Source organism: Gobio gobio (genome assembly GCF_949357685.1).
Source record: "Gobio gobio genome assembly, chromosome: 6".
Taxonomy (NCBI): domain Eukaryota; kingdom Metazoa; phylum Chordata; class Actinopteri; order Cypriniformes; family Gobionidae; genus Gobio; species Gobio gobio.
In genome coordinates this window covers 46153213-46172583 of record NC_137102.1, presented here as the reverse complement: position 1 = coordinate 46172583, position 19371 = coordinate 46153213, and the positions used below count along the sequence as shown (strand labels likewise).

The 19371-nt window shown below is 37.8% G+C and overlaps 1 protein-coding gene across 1 annotated transcript in view; it reads left to right on the top strand.

Moving 5' to 3' along the window:
• The window catches only part of myo10 (myosin X), a 60269-nt gene that overhangs the window by 31618 nt on the left and 9280 nt on the right, over positions 1-19371 (top strand). The window contains exons 9-29 of the mRNA XM_079818942.1: positions 511-614; positions 1149-1278; positions 1411-1529; positions 3192-3338; positions 3437-3537; positions 3673-3739; positions 4376-4468; positions 4630-4698; positions 5379-5461; positions 5745-5853; positions 6085-6165; positions 8736-8860; positions 9436-9550; positions 9922-10028; positions 10124-10348; positions 10493-10532; positions 13941-14855; positions 15950-16070; positions 18249-18492; positions 18825-18920; positions 19039-19132. Of these exons, the coding sequence (XP_079675068.1) occupies positions 511-614; positions 1149-1278; positions 1411-1529; positions 3192-3338; positions 3437-3537; positions 3673-3739; positions 4376-4468; positions 4630-4698; positions 5379-5461; positions 5745-5853; positions 6085-6165; positions 8736-8860; positions 9436-9550; positions 9922-10028; positions 10124-10348; positions 10493-10532; positions 13941-14855; positions 15950-16070; positions 18249-18492; positions 18825-18920; positions 19039-19132 (3185 nt within the window). The remainder of the gene's footprint in view (positions 1-510; positions 615-1148; positions 1279-1410; positions 1530-3191; positions 3339-3436; positions 3538-3672; positions 3740-4375; positions 4469-4629; positions 4699-5378; positions 5462-5744; positions 5854-6084; positions 6166-8735; positions 8861-9435; positions 9551-9921; positions 10029-10123; positions 10349-10492; positions 10533-13940; positions 14856-15949; positions 16071-18248; positions 18493-18824; positions 18921-19038; positions 19133-19371) is intronic.

Below are 19371 nucleotides of genomic sequence, written 5' to 3'. Positions count from 1 at the left end.
GTATCTACACTGGTTGGCTCATGTGGCCTTCACTCATTTGATATTTACTAATGAGAGCCACGTCTGAGTGTAAATGAATACATTTAGTAAGTGGTAGACACTACTGTGCTTTTCATTTTAAGACCACATGCAACTAAAAAGATTTCAGTCGAATACACAAAACAGAGATTTTTGCTGCCTATCTGAACAAAGTCACTAAAGATTTTCCCTCTATTTTAACTTTAGATGATGGAAATCTAAAATTGTTCAACTGAAATTTGTTGCCTTCACTTGTCTCTGTTTTGATATTTGACTTGCATCCAGTGTGCAACCTGTCAATAATCATAGTAAGCGAAATATACGGTATATATTTCACTTTATGCCAGGGTTCACCGTCTGCTGATGTCACTGTCTGTCAAATGAGACTGAGGCGTCAGAAGGTCACACTATCACAGTGAATCAGTGCTGTTTGCGACACAGTATCAGTTTGTTTAAGATCTGTGTTTATCGCTCTCCCTCATTTTCTCACAGAGTCGTTCTCCCTCTCCCCTCCGGAGGGCTTTCATTATCTGGGTCAGTCAGGATGTGTGAAGGACAAAGCCATTAATGACACCGAGACTTTTCAGGAAGTGCTGGTGAGACAGTCACAACATGGTTTTGGTCTTGGCTCATTTAATGAGATACAATGATTTATATGTGTGTGTCTTATTCTCACCAAGGCTGCATTTATTTGGTCAAATATACAGTTTTCGATTTGAATATATTTTAAAATGACATTTATTCCAGCGATCATTAAGCATCATTAAGCCGTCAGTGTAATATGCTGATTTGGTGCTCAAGAACCATTTCTTATTATTATCAATGTTGAAAGCATTTGTCATGCTTAATATTTGTTGTGGAAACGTTGATCATTTTTTCAGGATCCTTTTGTGAATAGAAAGTTCAAAAGTGCAGCATTTATTTTAAGCATTATTAATTAATTTTGTTTTATTTTGAAAAAGTAGTTTTTTACTGTATTTTCTGTCACTTTTGATCAATTTAATGCATCCTTATTATTAGGACTGATTTCTTTTTTCTTACATTTCTGTCCCCAAACTTTTGAAAGATAGTGTATCAAATATATGGTTCTCTTGTGTTTTAATGCTTGTTAACTGTGTGTTTTGTGTTAGAATGCTCTGAGGACAATGCAATTTGGAGAAGAGAACATCAAGGAGGTGTTGAGGCTCCTGTCGGGAATCCTGCATGTTGGAAACGTTGAGTTTTTAACGGCAGGTGGAGCACAAGTCTGCTCTAAAGCAGGTAATCACTTCTCCGCTCTCTTCTGTTTCTCTTTTGTCTTGATTGTTGAATTAATGAGTTTTTGTTATTTGACATTACCGTACTGATGATATTTGCATTACATTTATATTCATACAATCTGTGTATGTGTAGCTCTCAGTAAAGCTGCAGATCTTCTGGGGTTGGATTGTGCCCAGCTGGCGGAAGTTTTGACCCACAGATCCATGATCCTCAGAGGAGAAGAGATCTGCACACCCCTCACTGTAGAGCAGGTAAAAAGGGTGTTACACACTCACTAAACATTTTTTTTTTTTACACAGTTAAATTGTAATGTGAAATTGTAAAATCATACATTACAATTTAAAGGGTTATTTCATTTACCCTCATATTGTTCCAAACATAAGACTTTCATTCATCTTCGAAACACAAATTAATATATTTGTAATTAAATCGTAGAGTTTTCTGTACTTCCATTAACAGTCTACACAATTACCACTTTAACGCTTCAAAAAGTTAATTGAGGGTGCTTTCACACTAGCAGTTTTGGTGCGCACCCGGGTTCGATTGACGTCAGAGTTCAGTACGTTTGGATGATGTGAACTCGGTCTTCCGAGCTGGGGTGCGCACCCGCAAACTGTACCAGAGTCCGCTTAAAAAGGTGGTCTGGGGTACGGTTCATGTGAACTCCGGTTCGGTTCACTGCTGATATGAATGCAATCGTACTAAATCACGGAAGTGAACGGCTATTAATGACGCATGATTTGATAAAAATGTTTGTTTGTATGTGTTTCACTCATTATTGACCCTCGCTGTCATTACTAAGCAACGGGGTAAACAGCTGCTGCTTTGATGACCCAAACGCACCCCGGTTCGGACCCAAATAATATAATATGAACACATTCCAGCGGGGGCAGGGGGAGCAATCGAACTCGGGTTCGGTCCAGGCAATCGAACCAAGTGTGAAAGCACCCTAAGAGATCGTAAAACAAATCAAATTTCTGAAGAGACTCAATCTCTTTATATTATGAACAGATTGAATTTAGGCTTTTATTCATAACTTTGATCAGTGAACATAAACAGAATCTCAACCATACTTGATGTGCGAGAACAAACCTCATTGGTTCTTGCAGAAACTCAAACGTGCTGCGTAACACAAGAATGAACAATATTTCCAATTACTTTTTAATTAAATGCAAAAGTATTACTTTTAAGTGTAATAATAATGAAATGTGTATATTTAAATATATGTGTGTTACATTATTGTATCAGCAGAATACTTCTGTAGTCACCAAAAACAGGTCCAGAAACTCTCCCTCCCTCTAGAGGACTTCACATGTAACTGCAATCCTTTAATAAACATTTCACTGTCCTCATTTACCCTTTTATTACTGTATGGATACAGGTTTAAAGTTTGTTTACCATCAAACATTACAACTTGACTTCTTAACACGGTATTTCCAAATACTTTTCAATGCAGTGCCAATGCTTAAAAATACATTAAACACAACATTTTAAAACACATAACAGTAAAAACACAATAAAAGCAGTGCAGCATTTTCAAAGATGCAATTCAATATTGATATATGAATGTATATTTAAATAAATAAATACATTTAAAAATATTTTAATAAATAATATAAATCTTTTAATAACGAAATCCAATGCATAAACAAATAAATAGCCCTTTGGCAAAAAAAATGTGACGAACACTGAAGTACTTTTTCAGGCTTTTACTACAAATGGCTTGAAGCAGAAAAGACTTAAAAACTCTTGATACTTTTTTTCATTATTCAGTTTCAAACTTACATTAGTCATGTTTAATTAAGTGATAAAGACTCAAATACCCTTCCGTAGTCAGAATAACAACACAAATATACATGTGTGTGTGTGTGTGTGTGTGTGTGTGTGTGTGTGTGTGTGTGTGTGTGTATCAGGCGGTGGACTCACGGGACTCTATGGCGATGGCTCTCTACTCTCAGTGCTTCACTTGGATCATTCGTAAATTGAACAACCGTATCAATGGCAGTGAAGACTTCAGATCCATCGGTATCCTGGACATCTTCGGGTTCGAGAACTTTGAGGTGAGAGTCATGCTGACTAGTTTCAGACAGAGGTTTTAACTCACTGGTCATTACTAATGTTATTCCATTCTTTTTTTTATTTCTATTATCCTTCTCAGGTGAACCGGTTTGAGCAGTTCAACATTAACTATGCAAATGAGAAGCTACAGGAGTATTTCAACAAGCACATTTTCTCTTTAGAACAGCTTGAGTACAACAAGTAAGTCATTACGAGTATAAACACACTCGACGCATCACCAACACCAAAACACAGTTAAAATGCAACCAAAGGTAGCACAGGGTAAACGTTTAGTTCTCTACTATTTTAATACTTTCTTTGTGTTTGTGTTCATAGAGAAGGGCTGGTCTGGGAGGATGTCAACTGGATGGACAATGGAGAGTGCCTTGATCTCATAGAAAAGGTAAAAACACCAACATAGACACTTAAAAGCACTGGCTACGTTCAGATTGCAGGCAAATGTGGCCCATATCCAATTTTTTTGCTCACATGTGATCTGTTTTTCTAATGACAGTGTGAACAGCACAAACCACATGGAATCTGGTCTTTTCAATTACAATCTGTGCCACTTCCATATTTGGTACTATATCCGATACAGGTCAGATGTTTTGCGACCGCAGTCTGACCAGTCATATCGGAATTCATGTGACTTTTACGTCACTATAGATCAATGTTCGTGATGTGTAACTCATAAGCATCTGCTGTCTTTTTCCGCATCCTTGTCTTTGTTTTTTTATATTGCCTGCAAATAAATTTGCTGGCTTCAGTGGCAGAACACACTATAAATAAACGCATAATCACTTACTTTAATGTGTTTACTTCCGTATGACCGCGTGCTGCGTGACGTCTTTTTATCATTCTTTTGCGCATGCGCGTCAGTTCAGGACCATGATATTGGCCACATTAAAAACAACAATGTGAACAGCTATACAAAAAAATCTGATCTGAGCAATATATCGGAAAGAGCACTAAGGCTTGTGAACGTCTACATTCTGATGTTCTAGATCTGAGTCTGTCTGTGCATGTGTTTTCTTTGCAGAAGTTGGGTTTGCTTGCTCTTGTGAATGAGGAGAGTCATTTTCCTAAAGGCACTGATGGCACATTGCTGGAGAAGCTCCATAGCCAGCATTCTGTACGTCTCACACACACACACACACACACACACACACACTCATTTTTCTTAAGGGCAGCAGGTTTGCTTGGGCAAGACCACTGATATGAATTTTGGGCATAATAATCATCCTGAATATGATAAATATGATCCCTAATTTATTTCTCTCTCCATCTAATTAGAGGAATCAGTTCTATGTTAAGCCCCGTGTTGCAGTTCATCAGTTTGGAATCAAGCACTACGCAGGAGAGGTACAGCACCCTGTCTACTGTCTTTATTATTATTATTTATTTATTCATTTTAATTGGATTACTTCCACAGTATTTTGCATCTTCAACTACCAAAAAATATATATGTTTATATATTGTATATATATATATATATATAAATTCACATCACATTTTCACCTTTAAGTGATATTTTGTTCATGTATCAAATTCAATGTCTATAATAATGTCATGTTTCATAATAGGTAAAGGTAGAGATATTGTTTATTAAATCTATAGCTTGTAATTTTAGGGAGCATTTTATCTTTAAAAAGGTAAAGAAGCATTATTGATTAGTATACAAAGCGTTTTATAATATTTTAAATATTCTATTTAATAGACTTTTGATACAATATGGTCTGTCAGTTAGCAGTTGGTGATCACGTTAACATACAATGAATTTGGCGTTTTTAAAAATCTTTTTTATATATTTAAAACATAACAATTTTATCATGAAATGTACATTTTTATTAAGATGGTGTGCAAAGTTTCAAGTTTCATTTTAAATAAAGATAAGAATTGTAGACTATTCACCTGTAGTACATGACGTATCTCATGTGTTATGATGGATATACTGGAGAATGAAGACAAAAAAAATCTATCCTTGTCAACGTCAGCATTGCAGGTGTCATGTCTCAGGTTAACATCCTGCTATTTGTCTGCAGGTTGTGTATGATGTCAGAGGAATCCTGGAGAAGAACAGAGACACTTTCAGAGATGATATTCTCAACTTACTCAGGGAGAGCAGGTGTGTGTGTGTGTGTGTGTGTGTGTGTGTGTGTGTGTGTGTGTGTGTGTGTGTGTGTGTGTGTGTGTGTGTGTGTGTGTGTGTGTGTGTGTGTGTGTGTGTGTGTGTGTGTGTGTGTGTGTGTGTGTGTGTGTGTGTGTGTGTGTGTGTGTGTGTGTGTGTGTGTGTGTGTGTGTGTGTGTGTGTGTGTGTGTGTGTGTGTGTGTGTGTGTGTGTGTGTGTGTGTGTAGTTGTGTAACTGTCCTCTCTGAGGCCATTTGTTCACATGCTCCTGTTCTCTCAGGTTGGATTTTGTGTATGACCTCTTTGAGCGAGTGAACACCTGGACTGGACAGGACACAGTCAAGTGTGGCTCAAAGTATCGCAGACCTACAGTTAGCTCTCAATTTAAGGTAAGAAACTTCCACTCCCATAACGCTTTAGAACAGCAGCTCAATTTAAATGTAAGTGAATGTAAAGAGACTGATAATCTTTCACTCTTGCACTTTAAAAAGTGTAACAAGTGATTGCATGTTTATCTTTTGTTTCTAATAACCTCAAACATCAAGGATTTATTAGTATATTAAGTGCCTTTGGAACATATTAAACAATTTGTAACAGATGATTTATTTCTGTCTACCTAGAATTCTTTGCACTCCCTGATGTCCACTCTTAGTGCCTCCAATCCATTCTTTGTTCGCTGTATCAAACCCAACAATAGCAAGGTATGTGAAACAGACAAAAACATATGAACATTAGATGTCTTCTACTTTGTGTCAGTTTGTAAAATATTGGGTTTATGTTGGGTTCAGGTTTGAAATTAATTTTGATGACCAGTTCAGAGTGGTTTTGTTTATTTTATGATTGCCAGTCTGATCGGGTCACATTTATGGACTGAGTTCAAGTGCACACACACACACACACACACACACACACACAGACCAATTAGACACACACACACACACACACACACACACACACACACACACACACACACACACACACACACACACACACACACACACACACACACACACTATCAGATGGCGATTCTGTGTATGGCTGTATATCTCTCTGTGTTCTCATTCAGTAGTGACAGGGAGATTAGACATCATAAACTCAGTGTGGAGATATAAGACTCCTATGAGAGACACAGACACATGCTCTGCACACTTTTCTATTCAGCCTGCATTGGACCTGAGGCCATTCAGCAGGCTGCCTATTAACTCTACAGCAGATGTCAGACTACATGTGTGTTTTGTGTTTGTAGTACCTCTTTGTTCAGTTGTTTGAGGTCAGTGCAGAATGTGTTAATGGGACACATCAATTCTGTTCCATTCTACTTTGCTTTCAGATCGTGCATGAACAAATCTATGCTGAAGTAAATCAATATGCAGCTGCCTTGTGCAGAAGGCACAAGTATATAGTATATATAAAATGTAAAAAACAGAAGAGAAGGCAAACAAGTAATTAATAATGTAGAATATTTATTATAATAGTTAAAAAGTAAAATGATGAATTAATAAACTAAATAATTTACAGCTACTTATGTGTAACACGTTTGTCCAAAATTCAATATTTTAAAACCATTCCTCCAATAAAAGGAGAAATAAAACAGAAAACACAAAATAAATTATTTGTATCCTTATTTTTTTCTTATTTTTCTCTTCAAATAAATTGGACGACTTACAGTAGTAAATAAAATGTTTAAATGGCAAACTAAAAATAATATATAAATATTTAATTACCTAATTTACTACGACATCTGAAATCTATTAATTTATCTGTAAATCTATCTAAATATCTAATATTGATTACAATTTAAAATGTTCTTCACTAAAAATAGCTTACTATAAACAACTAATGACTGAATGAACTAACTTACAATTATTATACATGACATCTATATATTTTTTTTGTCTTTCTGTCAAGTTCACTTCAGCTGTATGTCTCCACTGTTCCCCCACTTTATTTGAATGTAAACAGCTGGGGTGGCTTCTGCCCCTTTTTTACCCACAATGCATTTCCCTCCAGCACCCCCTTCCCCCCTTGAGCACAAATTAGCCCAGCATGGGTCTGATCTCCATGGTAACCAACAGTGTGTGAATGAAAGCGGAGAGGTTGGGGGGGTGTGTATGTGTGTGAGCTGACCAGTTGATCACTGGATTGTTGTGAACATACACTCACTCAGAGCTGCTGACGTTCACAGGATGAGAAAGGACACTTTTCTGTACAGTAAGACTCTATATATTATTAAACTAAACGTTTAGCCAGTTACATTGTTGCTGTAGAAGAACAGAAGTGATATTGTGATGTTTAGACAGATGCTGAGAGTTTTCCAGATGTCTGACTGATGTTTTGACATAGTGTTCAATGATCTGGATGGTTAGATATCTGTTAACCTGTTGGATAACGAATAAGCTTCTCACAGTTTTGCTTGTTAATGAACAGATTTATGAAAACTGTTCGCTTTGATTACTAAAGGGATAGTTCACCTGAAAATGACAATTCTGTCATCATTTACTCATCCTTGTGTCGTTTCAGACCTGTGACTTTCTTTCTTCTGTAGAACATAAAAGAAGATTTATTTGAAGACAAAAACAACTTTGTTTGTACAAGAATACTGATACATTTTTCAGAATATCTTATTTTGTGTCCCACATTAGAAAGAAAGTCATAAAAGTTTTGCAACGATACGAGGATGATTCATTGATGACTAGTTTTGGGTGAAGTATCCTTTTAATACGTGTTATGTTGCTAGCATTTGTTTTTCTGGGAGACAATTAAAGAGAAACTTTGTCCCTCCCCCCATGAAGCACTCTGACATTGATCCTGTCTGCTTTCTGTGATTTGTGCTGCATGTATCAGTATGTTAATGTGCCTCTAACTATAATGAATGATTGTGTGAGTGCGACTGTGTGTGTGTGTTGGTATTGACCTTCATCTCACAGAGCTCATTCACCACTCATCTCTTCATCTCACTTTCATTCGCCAGTCCTTCTGGTTCATTCCTCCTTCCACAGAGATGACATTTAGAAGCGGGGATCACAGCGCCCCGTTTCCGACCTCACCCCCACACAGGGTCGGAGGTCAGGGGGAGAGGGGGTGATGATGGCCCACTTAGTGTGTTTGAAGAATGAATCCACTCAAAACTCAACCAGTCTATATTTGAAAGCAGAATTAATTTGGCTAATTTAGATTTGGGGCCTTTTCATTCTGGAGCTGAAACGCTTTTTAAATGGAGCAAATGTGGTGATTTAAATTGTTAAAATGTCTCTGCCACTCTCTTTCGCAGATGCCCGATCAGTTTGAGCAGTCTGTTGTCCTCAACCAGCTGAGATATTCTGGGATGTTGGAGACAGTTAAAATCAGACGTTCTGGTTTTCCCATTCGGAGAACATTCAAGGACTTCTGTTCCAGGTTTGTGCCCCAAAAACATTCCATCCTTTTTATCAAGTGAAAATTCAGAGGCAATTTTTATTTAAATTTTACGTTTTTACAACACCCTTTTAGACGTAGTTAAATGAAGTCATTGTCATTATTTTCAGTCCAAACACTCCTCCTTTCTATGCAAATTACACTTTTAATTGAATGCGTATTATACTCAAAACTCAGTGCTTTTTGACACCCAGAATTAACATTGTGCTATTACAGCTTGCTTTGTGTTTTTCCTGCATTTACGGAATCTTTGAATGATAATCATATAGTAGATACAATTACAGAAGAGTTGAATGCAATATTGACATATAAAAGGATGATTTTTAGACTTGTGGAAAGACACCGGTCAGTTTAATATAAGCACAATTGGAATTGTCTAAAATTCTCACAGGTGGATGTGCAACAAAACCAATTTTTGTTCTCACAATGTTGCATTTTGCATTGTTCTATCCCCATGAAAATAAGAGGATTTAGTGTTAACTGACATGTTTAGAGTCCTTTATTGTGAACCACCTTTGCAGGACAGTTCAGTCACTGTTTTATTTTGTTTTTGCCAGGTACTATGTGTTGATGAGGGGCGTGGCTTTATCAGATGACATCAAGGGGCGATGCCACCTTTTGCTGCAGCTCTATGACAACACCAGTGCTGAGTGGCAGCTGGGAAAAACCAAGGTGTGCAACATCATGTTCTCTGGATATTCACTTTGAAATGTGACTGTGTGGGTAGCTGACATAAAATACTTTGGAAAGTGTTTCACAACACAATTTAATCATCACTTTGCAAACTGTTAACCTACAGTAAGTTAACAGGTAACCTAAGATATACGCTCTCCCTTTTATATTCATTTTTTTAATGTCGCTACCAAGAATACTGAATAGGGTGGTACATAAACAAATGGAAAAATCTGGTTTTGTGAAAGTGAAGCAGTTTGAAAGATGCTTGGATCTAAACCTAATAATTTATTGGTTTTATACTCTAGATGCATCATGATTGGTGGATCTGGTGTAAATGACGGTTTTTCATTGGTTGTTTTTTTTTGTAGGTGTTTTTGAGAGAGAGTTTGGAGCTGCGATTAGAGAAACAAAGAGAAACAGAAGTGCTCAAAGCAGCTTCGATTATCCAAGCTCATATATTGGGTTATAGAGCACGGTAATAATGTGCCATTTACACATTAACTCACTCACGCTTGGTGTCAACTCTAATGTACTCCCTTTGTTTCTCTCTCTGCCCTCTGCTGGTTATAGGATGCAATACAGGCAGATGTTGCAGTGCATTGTTGTCATTCAGAAAAACTACAGAGCACTGTATTGGCGCCGGCGCTTCCAGACAATGCGCTGGGCCACCATCACCCTACAGAAGAGGCTCAGAGGGCAAAGGGCACGACGGCTCTACATTCACCTTTTAGAGGAGAAGAGGAAGAGGGAAGAAGAGGAAAGGAGACTAAGAGAAGAACAGGAGGCACTAGAGAGGTGGGCAGTTTGTGCCTGTATTATTATGTTATCAAATTTATTATTATTATTTGCCTGTACAATTGCTTGTATTATTATACCCACATTTGTGTTTGTAATGTTAGTTTCTAAGTTTCTGATCTTCTTGTGGTGTTTATTTGTTAGGGAGATACAGCGCATGGAATTGGAGCTCCTGGCAAAAGCGGTTAGTGAAAAAATCTATCTGTCTATCTGTCAGTCAGTCTGTCATATTAACACACACGCATATATAGATTATTGTAATGGATATACAGTCAAACCAAAAATTATTCGGACACCAGATACATCTTTTTACTTGTGGGTGCAGGGCACTATAGTTCATTTATGTAAGTGAGGATAGCAAAATAAAGTAAACTTTGACGTATTATACCCAAAAATTCTTCATAGAATAGAAGACTACCAGTAAAATGACCAAAATTATTCAAACACTTTGACCTGACCATGTTTTGCTTAAAGGGTTAGTTCACCCAAAAATGAAAATTAGCCCATGATTTACTCACCCTCAAGTCATCCTAGGTGTATATGACATTCTTCTTTCAAACAAATAAAATCGGTATTATATTAAAAATGTCCTGGCTCTTCCAAACTTTATAATGGCAGTGACTTGTTGGGTCATTTTTGAAGTCCATAAAAGTGCATCTATCCATCATATAACTGCTCCACACGGCTCCGGTGGGTTATTAAAGGTCTTCTGAAGCAAAGTGGTGCGTTTGTGTAAGAAAAGTATCCCTATTTAAAACTTTATAGACTAAAATAACTAGCTTCGACTTGCGCTAAAAGAGTAACTCCTGACGCGATGTATAGGAGCATTGCAAGCTTTGATGCCTCTCGTGGATAGGGCTGGTCAACAAACTCAAGCCCCTCTTCTCTTATATCGAAATCCTCTGCCATTTCTCTTGAAAAATTCTTGTTTTAGATTTCTAATTCATGACCAGTGTTTTGTTTTGAATACGCATGCGTCAAGGGTTCAAGGTGTCAAGGGTTACTCTTTCACTGTAAAGGCCTGTTCACACCGGGACGATTTTCGTTTAACGCCTCGTGACTAAACAAAGGGCGCCAATGTGAGTGTGCACACCGACGCGCAAAACGGCAAGTGTAAAAGCGTAATTTAAAAAAAAAACGCCTCGGGTTCGTTTTTTATTTTGACGCGGCGCATTAAAAAAACGGCTGACCAATGAGATTGCCGCTTTTGTTCACGTGCCTGGAGCTGAAGTGAAGTGCTGAAGTGACAGTAAAACACAACTTGGTGGCGCTCGAGCACAAAACAGTCTTGCAGAGCACACATTGATACGACGAAGAAGTAGTAAGTAGACAAAGAAGAAGATGAGCTGCTAATGCTGCTTGACAGTTAGCAAAAAGTGTGTGTGAATGGTTTTGGCCATGGACATAATATGTCTATGGTTTTGGCAAGCACGTAAATACTGTCTCTCTTCTTTTTCTGTGTGACAAGCGAGTGTCAGAAGCGTAAAGTGCCGCAGCACCACCTTGTGTACCGGGAGCTCTATCTACTGAATGTGCACGTTCACTCAGCGCATCGCCAGTGGAAATCGCTTGGGTGTGAACACTCAAGATGAGCGGAAAAACGTCACGAAAAACGCTGGCGATAAGCGCGCATGATATTCGTCCCGGTGTGTACAGGCCTTAAGTCGACTTGCATACAGCTGACCGCCGGAAGCTAGTTATTTTAGTCTATAAAGTGGATATTTTTCTTACACAAACACGCCACTTCGCTTCAGAAGGCCTTTATTAACCCCCCGGAGCCATGTGGAGCAGTTGGATATGATGGATAGATGCACTTTTATGGACTTGATGACCCAACAAGTCACTAGGTGTGTTTACATGGAGGACTTTAATCGGGTTAAAAGTCCAATCCGAATGAAAATGCTCCATATAAACACCTCAATCGGAATAAAAATGGCCAAACCAAATGAAATTGTAATCGGTTTGAGAGGGGTGGGATAAACCTTTTCATGAACCGATCAAACGAAAAATTCCACCATGTAAACGACCTGATCCGATTACTTTGAGTGCACGTCTTTCTGTGACGTGATATACAGCGCGCGCGCGCCTCCACAACTGGAAGAGCATGCGCCGCGCTCACACCAGGCTAATGTTGACAAGAGGGGAAAGTTAATTTTTCTGAGGTATTAAACTTTTTATTTCGTAACATGTTATGAACATGATGTTGGAATAATGACACAGACATAGCCTGGCTACACCATCTCATCTTGACAGCGTTTGTCCTAGGCTTCAACTGCGCCTGACAGAAGAATTCATTGTTCTGAGGTGATTCTTACACTTTAAAACAAATAATGAATAGCTTTTATAAAACTGTATAAGTCCTGGTGGCCTTTGAGAGTTGCCATTGCAACGGGGAACATTCAAGCTGCTGGAGAGGACATGTCGACATTTTGTTTCTCGTAAGTTAGATATAAAAAAAAGTTAAACAACGTACTGCTTCAAATTGGTTAAGTAACATTACCCAGAGTCTACTTTAATTACTTTTGTTAATATTTATACCTTTGTGATTATGGTATCTTTCCTTAATCATCTGAAATATCTATGCGTTTAGTACTAGTATGCGAAGCACATCTTGAATGCTTTCATTCTTGTTTCACCGTACATCCTATGTTTTTATTAATAATTTGGGTGCATTTTATAGTTAATTTTGTGTTTTTCAAAATAAATGAATTTAATTAATTTTGATTCCGCATTCATCATTCACAGCTGTTGAAATAGCCATTGTATAGGACATAAATTAGTTTCAACTACTGCATGTCCGCCCACAGAAAAATAAATAAATATGAAAATTACCATCACAGAACTATTGATCCATGATACTAACGTTACGAATCTGATGCGGCAGACAAACTGTGTGCGCATGTCACGAAATGATTCCGACTGAAAGTCAGCACATGTAAACACCAAATCGGTTTAGATAACGTCTCATGTAAACAGTCCTCCGAATCTTTCAATCGGAATGATTTTAATCGGAATGACAAAAAAGTGTGCATGTAAACGTGGCTACTGTCATCTATAAAGCTTGGAAGAGCCAGGACATTTTTAATATAACTCTGATGACTTGAGGGTGAGTTAATCATGGTCTAATTTTCATTTTTGAGGGTGACTTTAGGGTTACTTTAAGGGTTACTTTTAAGTGTTTTTTCTTTAATTGGTAATGCAACCTTTTGCACCACAGACTGAACAGCAGGTTGACCTAAATTGGTATTATCTAATTGTGTACTTAATTTTGACAGCTGATTGGTTGATTGTAATCCATTACATACCTATCTGACATTATCAAGATTAATTTGTTCTGGCACAGTTTAACTCTGAGTTCTTGTCATATTGTATTACCATTTTCTAAACTATAGCGAATAAACTGTGATAATGTGAGAAAAGGTTGAAGGTGTCTAAATAAATTTTGGTTTGACTATATATTCAAAAGCAGATATAAAATGTAAATTTTCTGTTTCTTTTTTTGTTTTGTTTTAATGCAGAATTCATAGCACAACCAGCTCAAATGACATTCTGTTTATATTGCATGTTGGGTAACGCAGTCTTTTCTATGCAGGCAGAGGAGGCTCGAAGATTAAAGGAAGAAATGAAAAATGAGCAGATTCAAAATGTCTTACCTGAGAGTACTGCACCAGACAGTATTGTACCAGAGAGTAGCCCATTTGAGAATAGCCCTCCTGAGAGCCCTGCGGCAGAGAAATCACTGGTGGAGCAGGTGTTTGACGAGGTGTTCGAAGTAGAAACAAACCAGGCATCACAGGTGGAGGAGATCTTGCGTTTGGAGCGTGAGATTGAAGGCCTGCGGCGACAGAAAGAGGCTCAGGAGCAGAGTCTAAATGCGCAGTCGTTGCATCGTCTGCAGTGGCTGCGTGATCAGGAGCTCCGTAGGCTGGAAGAAGAGGCCTGTAAGGCTGCACAGCAGTTCCTCACCTCGCTCAACTTTGATGAGATCGACGAGTGTGTGCGTAACATTGAGAGCTCGCTGGGGGAATCCAGTGGCTCACAGCAGGGGGTTGCTAGAGGTGAGGAAGATGAGGTGGATGAAGGTCTGGGGGTGGATGACGGGTTTAAAGACTCTCCTAATCCCAGCGAGCACGGCCACTCAGATGGCCAGCGCACCAGTGGAATCCGCACCAGCGATGATTCCTCTGAGGAGGATCCTTATGCAAACGACCGAATGCCCCCACCCTCAGTCCCACCCATCATCATGCCCTCAGCCTATCATGCTCCACCCTCAAGCAGTGGCTCCACCTACTCTCACGCAGTTCAGGAAGAAGAGGCGGAGCTAATCCCTCCCGATGAAGATTCCGATTATGATCCAGATGATTATGATGGAGGCCTTAACATGCGACCTCCCAGCCTCCCACCTCACAATGACCACTGGTCACGTGACCACCGCAGTTCCTTTGCAACCAGCACCAGTGTCAGCTCAGGGGCGTACCGCTTCAGCTCAGACGGGCCACAATCTTCAGTGAGTTTTACACACACATTCTGCATGGTTGATGAATCAGAAACATTAAAAGATTCAGGTTTTTCTGTAGAGCAGGGATTCCCAAACATTTGTGTCCTTTTACAACACATAAAATGATTTATTTTTCAATTTGATATTTTTATGGCTTAATTATTAGTATAATTTCATCAGCTCGTAAACCAACACCAAGGTTGTGGGTTTGAGTCCAAATAAATGCATCGACTGATAGTGTGTGTGTGTGTAATAACACAATATTAGTCACTGTGGAAAAAAACATTTACATATTATTAATTTAGCAGATGCTTTCATCCAAAGCACCAAATTAGGAAAACAATAAAGCTGCCAAATGCGTAAAATAATTTAGTTTATTGCACATATTTTTGGTAGTTAATAAATGCTCCATAGTCTTATAGTGCATGCTTAATCTATGTTAATGCTTTGGTAATCTTTCATCAAAATGCAATAGCTTGCTCTGCTTCTGTAACAACTGTCTTTTCAGCAAATTCCTCAATTCACCAATTCATCATCAATACAAATTGATTGATTTCCTTGTTGAATATCTCTTTCAATTGTAAAGACAATACTTTTTAAAAATAAATAAATTCAAATATATATATTATTTAGCGAGGACTTGTCAAAAGTGACAGTAAAGATATTTACAATGTTACAAAAGATTTCTATTTCAAATAAATGCTGTTCTTTCAAATGTTCCGTTTATCAAAAAATCGAAACCAAATCAGCATATTAGAATGATTTTTGAAGGATCGTGTGACACTGAAGACTGGAGTAATGATGTTGAAAATACAGCTTAGTATCACAGGAATAAATTACATTTTAAAATATATATATATATATATTTAAAAAATGTAATAATAGTTCACATAATTACTGTTTTGCTGTGTTTTTATCAAATAAATCTAGCCTTGGTACATAAAAGAGACTTCTTACTCGCCCAAAGCTTTTGAATGGTAGCGTACTTCCCGTTACTGAAGGAAAAAGAGTTGTGAATGCCATTTCATGACTTTCAAATCATGTGCTGTTCATGCTTGTTTACATGTAATTGCTGACCGTGTATCCCTGTTTCTTTCCATCAGTTTGAGGACAGTGAAGATGACTTCGAAAGGTTTGACACAGACGATGAATCATCTTACCGGCGGGATTCTGTCTATAGTTGTGTCACTCTCCCCTACTTCCACAGCTTCCTTTATATTAAAGGTAAATAGCCTGCCCACTCCTCTCCCAACACTTCTTTATTTTGTTTGTTTAAAGGCACGGTATGTATGATTTTTGGATTCAAATATCCAAAAACCACTAGAACAATGTTATATATTTTGTTGACGTTCGGATGAGACGTTAAACCGAGGTCCTGACTCTCTGTGGTCATTAAAAATCCCAGGATGTCCTTTGATAAAGAGTAGGTGTGTAACCCGGGCATCCTGGCCAAATTTGCCAATTGGCCCCATTGGTGTGTGTTGGGTGTTCTAGCACAATATGGCTGTTGTCGCATCATCCAGGTGGATGCTGCACATTGGTGGTGTTTGAGGAGATTCCCCCCTTCTATGTAAAGCGCTTTGAGTGCCTTTGTGAAATTAATTAATTACTTGTGTACTTAACATCCCAAATGTTTCCAAGAATGTTTAAATCCAGAGAAATAAGCAATTTTAACCAGGACACAGACTGTCATACCCGCGTTACCCTCGATTTCTGGTTTTATTTAGTAGAAACCATGGAAACACCAAAGACACTTTAATATATTACGTGTTTTATTAGACAGGTTAGCAACTGTTTGGATACATTAATCGACAGAAAAATAATCTTTGTTATATAGCTCAACACTGTTACTGTTAGTCTTATAGTTTAAATCAAGTTTTCATGATTTACCGCGAGTACCATGTTTTACCATGCCTAATATCTATCTAGCTTACTGCAGTGTGCAACAAGTGTCTTGTAGTAGCCGCTGTTAAAGTAAGACAGCGCTGCGTACATATGACCATAGGAAGCGGCCATCTGCGGTATAATAAAAGCTCAGTGAAATCCAGGCGTCATCAAGCTACGCCTTTTGAATAAGCGACGAACAATTACATATTATGGCTTTAATTACATGCTTGCAACCAGTGTTGGGGGTAACGCATTACAAGTAACTTGAGTTACGTAATAATATTACTTTTTCAAGTAACTAGTAAAGTAACGCATTACTTTTCAAATTTACAACAAAATATCTGAGTTACTTTTTGAAAAAAGTAACTCAAGTTACATTTTCACATTTATTTGACTGACAGCTCTCCTGCCCCCATGTTGAGAAAAATTGAGAGTAAGTGTAGAGGCGTGTGTAAATGTGTTATTGTAGTTCTAGACTAAATGTGAGCATTTATTCATCTCACTTGCACAATAAAGATTCAGTACTCCTCAAAATGAATAAAATCAGTCAAATGCAAAATCAGAATACTATGCAAACCTCAAATATATAAATGTTAAATAAAACAAATATTTTTATGCATTTAATCTACCTTTATTGACCAATGTCTTGCTACTTACCTTCGATGATTCAGTTAAACCATGAGCAAATATTACTAGATTTTTTGTTTTTATTGGTAAAACTTTTTTGCTCTTCCATTATCCAGAATGGCAGCACATCTTTACCTCAGCCTGAGGCTTATTATTTAAATTTTGGTATGAAGAGGTTTTTACATTTGCACAAAAATAAAACTTTTTTTGCTATTAAAAAACAAAACAAAAAAACAAGCCCAGCCCAGGTGAGAAAAAGTAACGCAAAAGTAACGTAACACATTACTTTTCTTAAAAAGTAACTAAGTAACTCAATTAGTTACTTTTTAAGGGAGTAACGCAATATTGTAATGCATTACTTTTCAAAGTAACTTTCCCCAACACTGCTTGCAACAAAGTGTATGAAATTTATATCACTTTTTCTTTTTAAGTTAACATAAGGGCTCAAACTCAATTCAAACTTAGTTTTATAGCTTATTTCAGCTATAGGTGTGCTGCCAATTATTAATTATTTTTAAACTTGATAATTTTTGGGAAATTTAAAAGAGTAAAATTTTACTCTAAAATTGTTTAATGTTTGTGGAGCAGGACTTTGACTAATCCGATTTCAGTGTGCAACTCATTAGAAATATAAACCAACTGTTTGTGGCAGCCATTTCTGATTAGGACAAAAATTTAATTTATTCGGAAGAGAGATTTTATCACTTTTAATATTTGCATAGTTAATTGCACTTTGTCTTCTTTGCATGCTGAAACTGTTTAACTATTTAACCAGAAGCCACATTATATGTTAATTCTTGTGCACAGCTGTGTGTATGCCAACGTAAATGTTTAATGGCGATACTGTTGCAGCATTTCATTTACCGAACACCTGGATGTGTGTTGCAGGTGGCCTGTTGAACTCCTGGAAGCGTCGTTGGTGTGTGCTCAAGGATGAAACATTTCTGTGGTTCAGGAGCAGACAAGAGGCGCTCAAACAGGGCTGGCTGCTGAAGAAGGGGGGCGGCTCCTCCACACTCTCTCGGCGCAACTGGAGACGCCGCTGGTTCGTCCTGCGACAGAGCAAACTCATCTACTACGAGAATGACACAGAGGAGCGGATGAAAGGCATGCTGGACATGCACGAAGCCAAGTAAGACCTCAGGAAGTGCAGTACACAGAGGTTTCAGGTTCAGTCACAATCAGTGTGACACTAGATCTGGAGGGCTACGATCACGCTCTGCTGCCTTAATGTTCTTGACACTTTTAGGGGGCTAAACCTATCAATCAAAAATATACAACTACTGTATATAAAAATACTTTCTTTTAAAATCTGCAGCCTAAAGGCCTATTAATAAAGGCCTATTTTTCTATATATTGTTGTTTTGAAGCATGTATTTGTTTATTTCTCAACTCAACTGTAATGTATAACGCTCTATATAAATGAAGATGACTTGACTTGTTCTTTTTGTGTTGTTCTATTAGAGAGATTATTGATGTAACAGGGAAGGAGAACGGGATTGACATCGTTATGCCAGGGAGAACATACCACCTTATTGCAGAAACTGCAGAAGATTCCAGGTAAGTGTGTTTGTTTTTGTCTTTTTTAATCCTGTGTGCTTCAAGCCTTTATGTTTACTTAATAAATGTGTAAAACCATCGAATTGAGGTTTTTAATTAGTCTCTGTGTTGTGTGCAGTCATTGGTTTAGCGTGTTAAGTCAGGTGCACATGTCGACAGAACAGGAAATTCGAGAGATGCATGATGAACAAGCAAATCCTCAGAATGCTGTGGTAAGTATTACACACACACACACACACACACACACACACACACACACACACACACACACACACACACACACACACACACACACACACACACACACACACACACACACACACACACATTTTATGGGGACTTTCTAGAGACATAATGATTTTTATTCTGTACAAACTGTATATTGTATCATTAACTCTAACCCTGCCCCTAAACACAACTCTCATAGAAATCATTCTGCATTTTTACATTT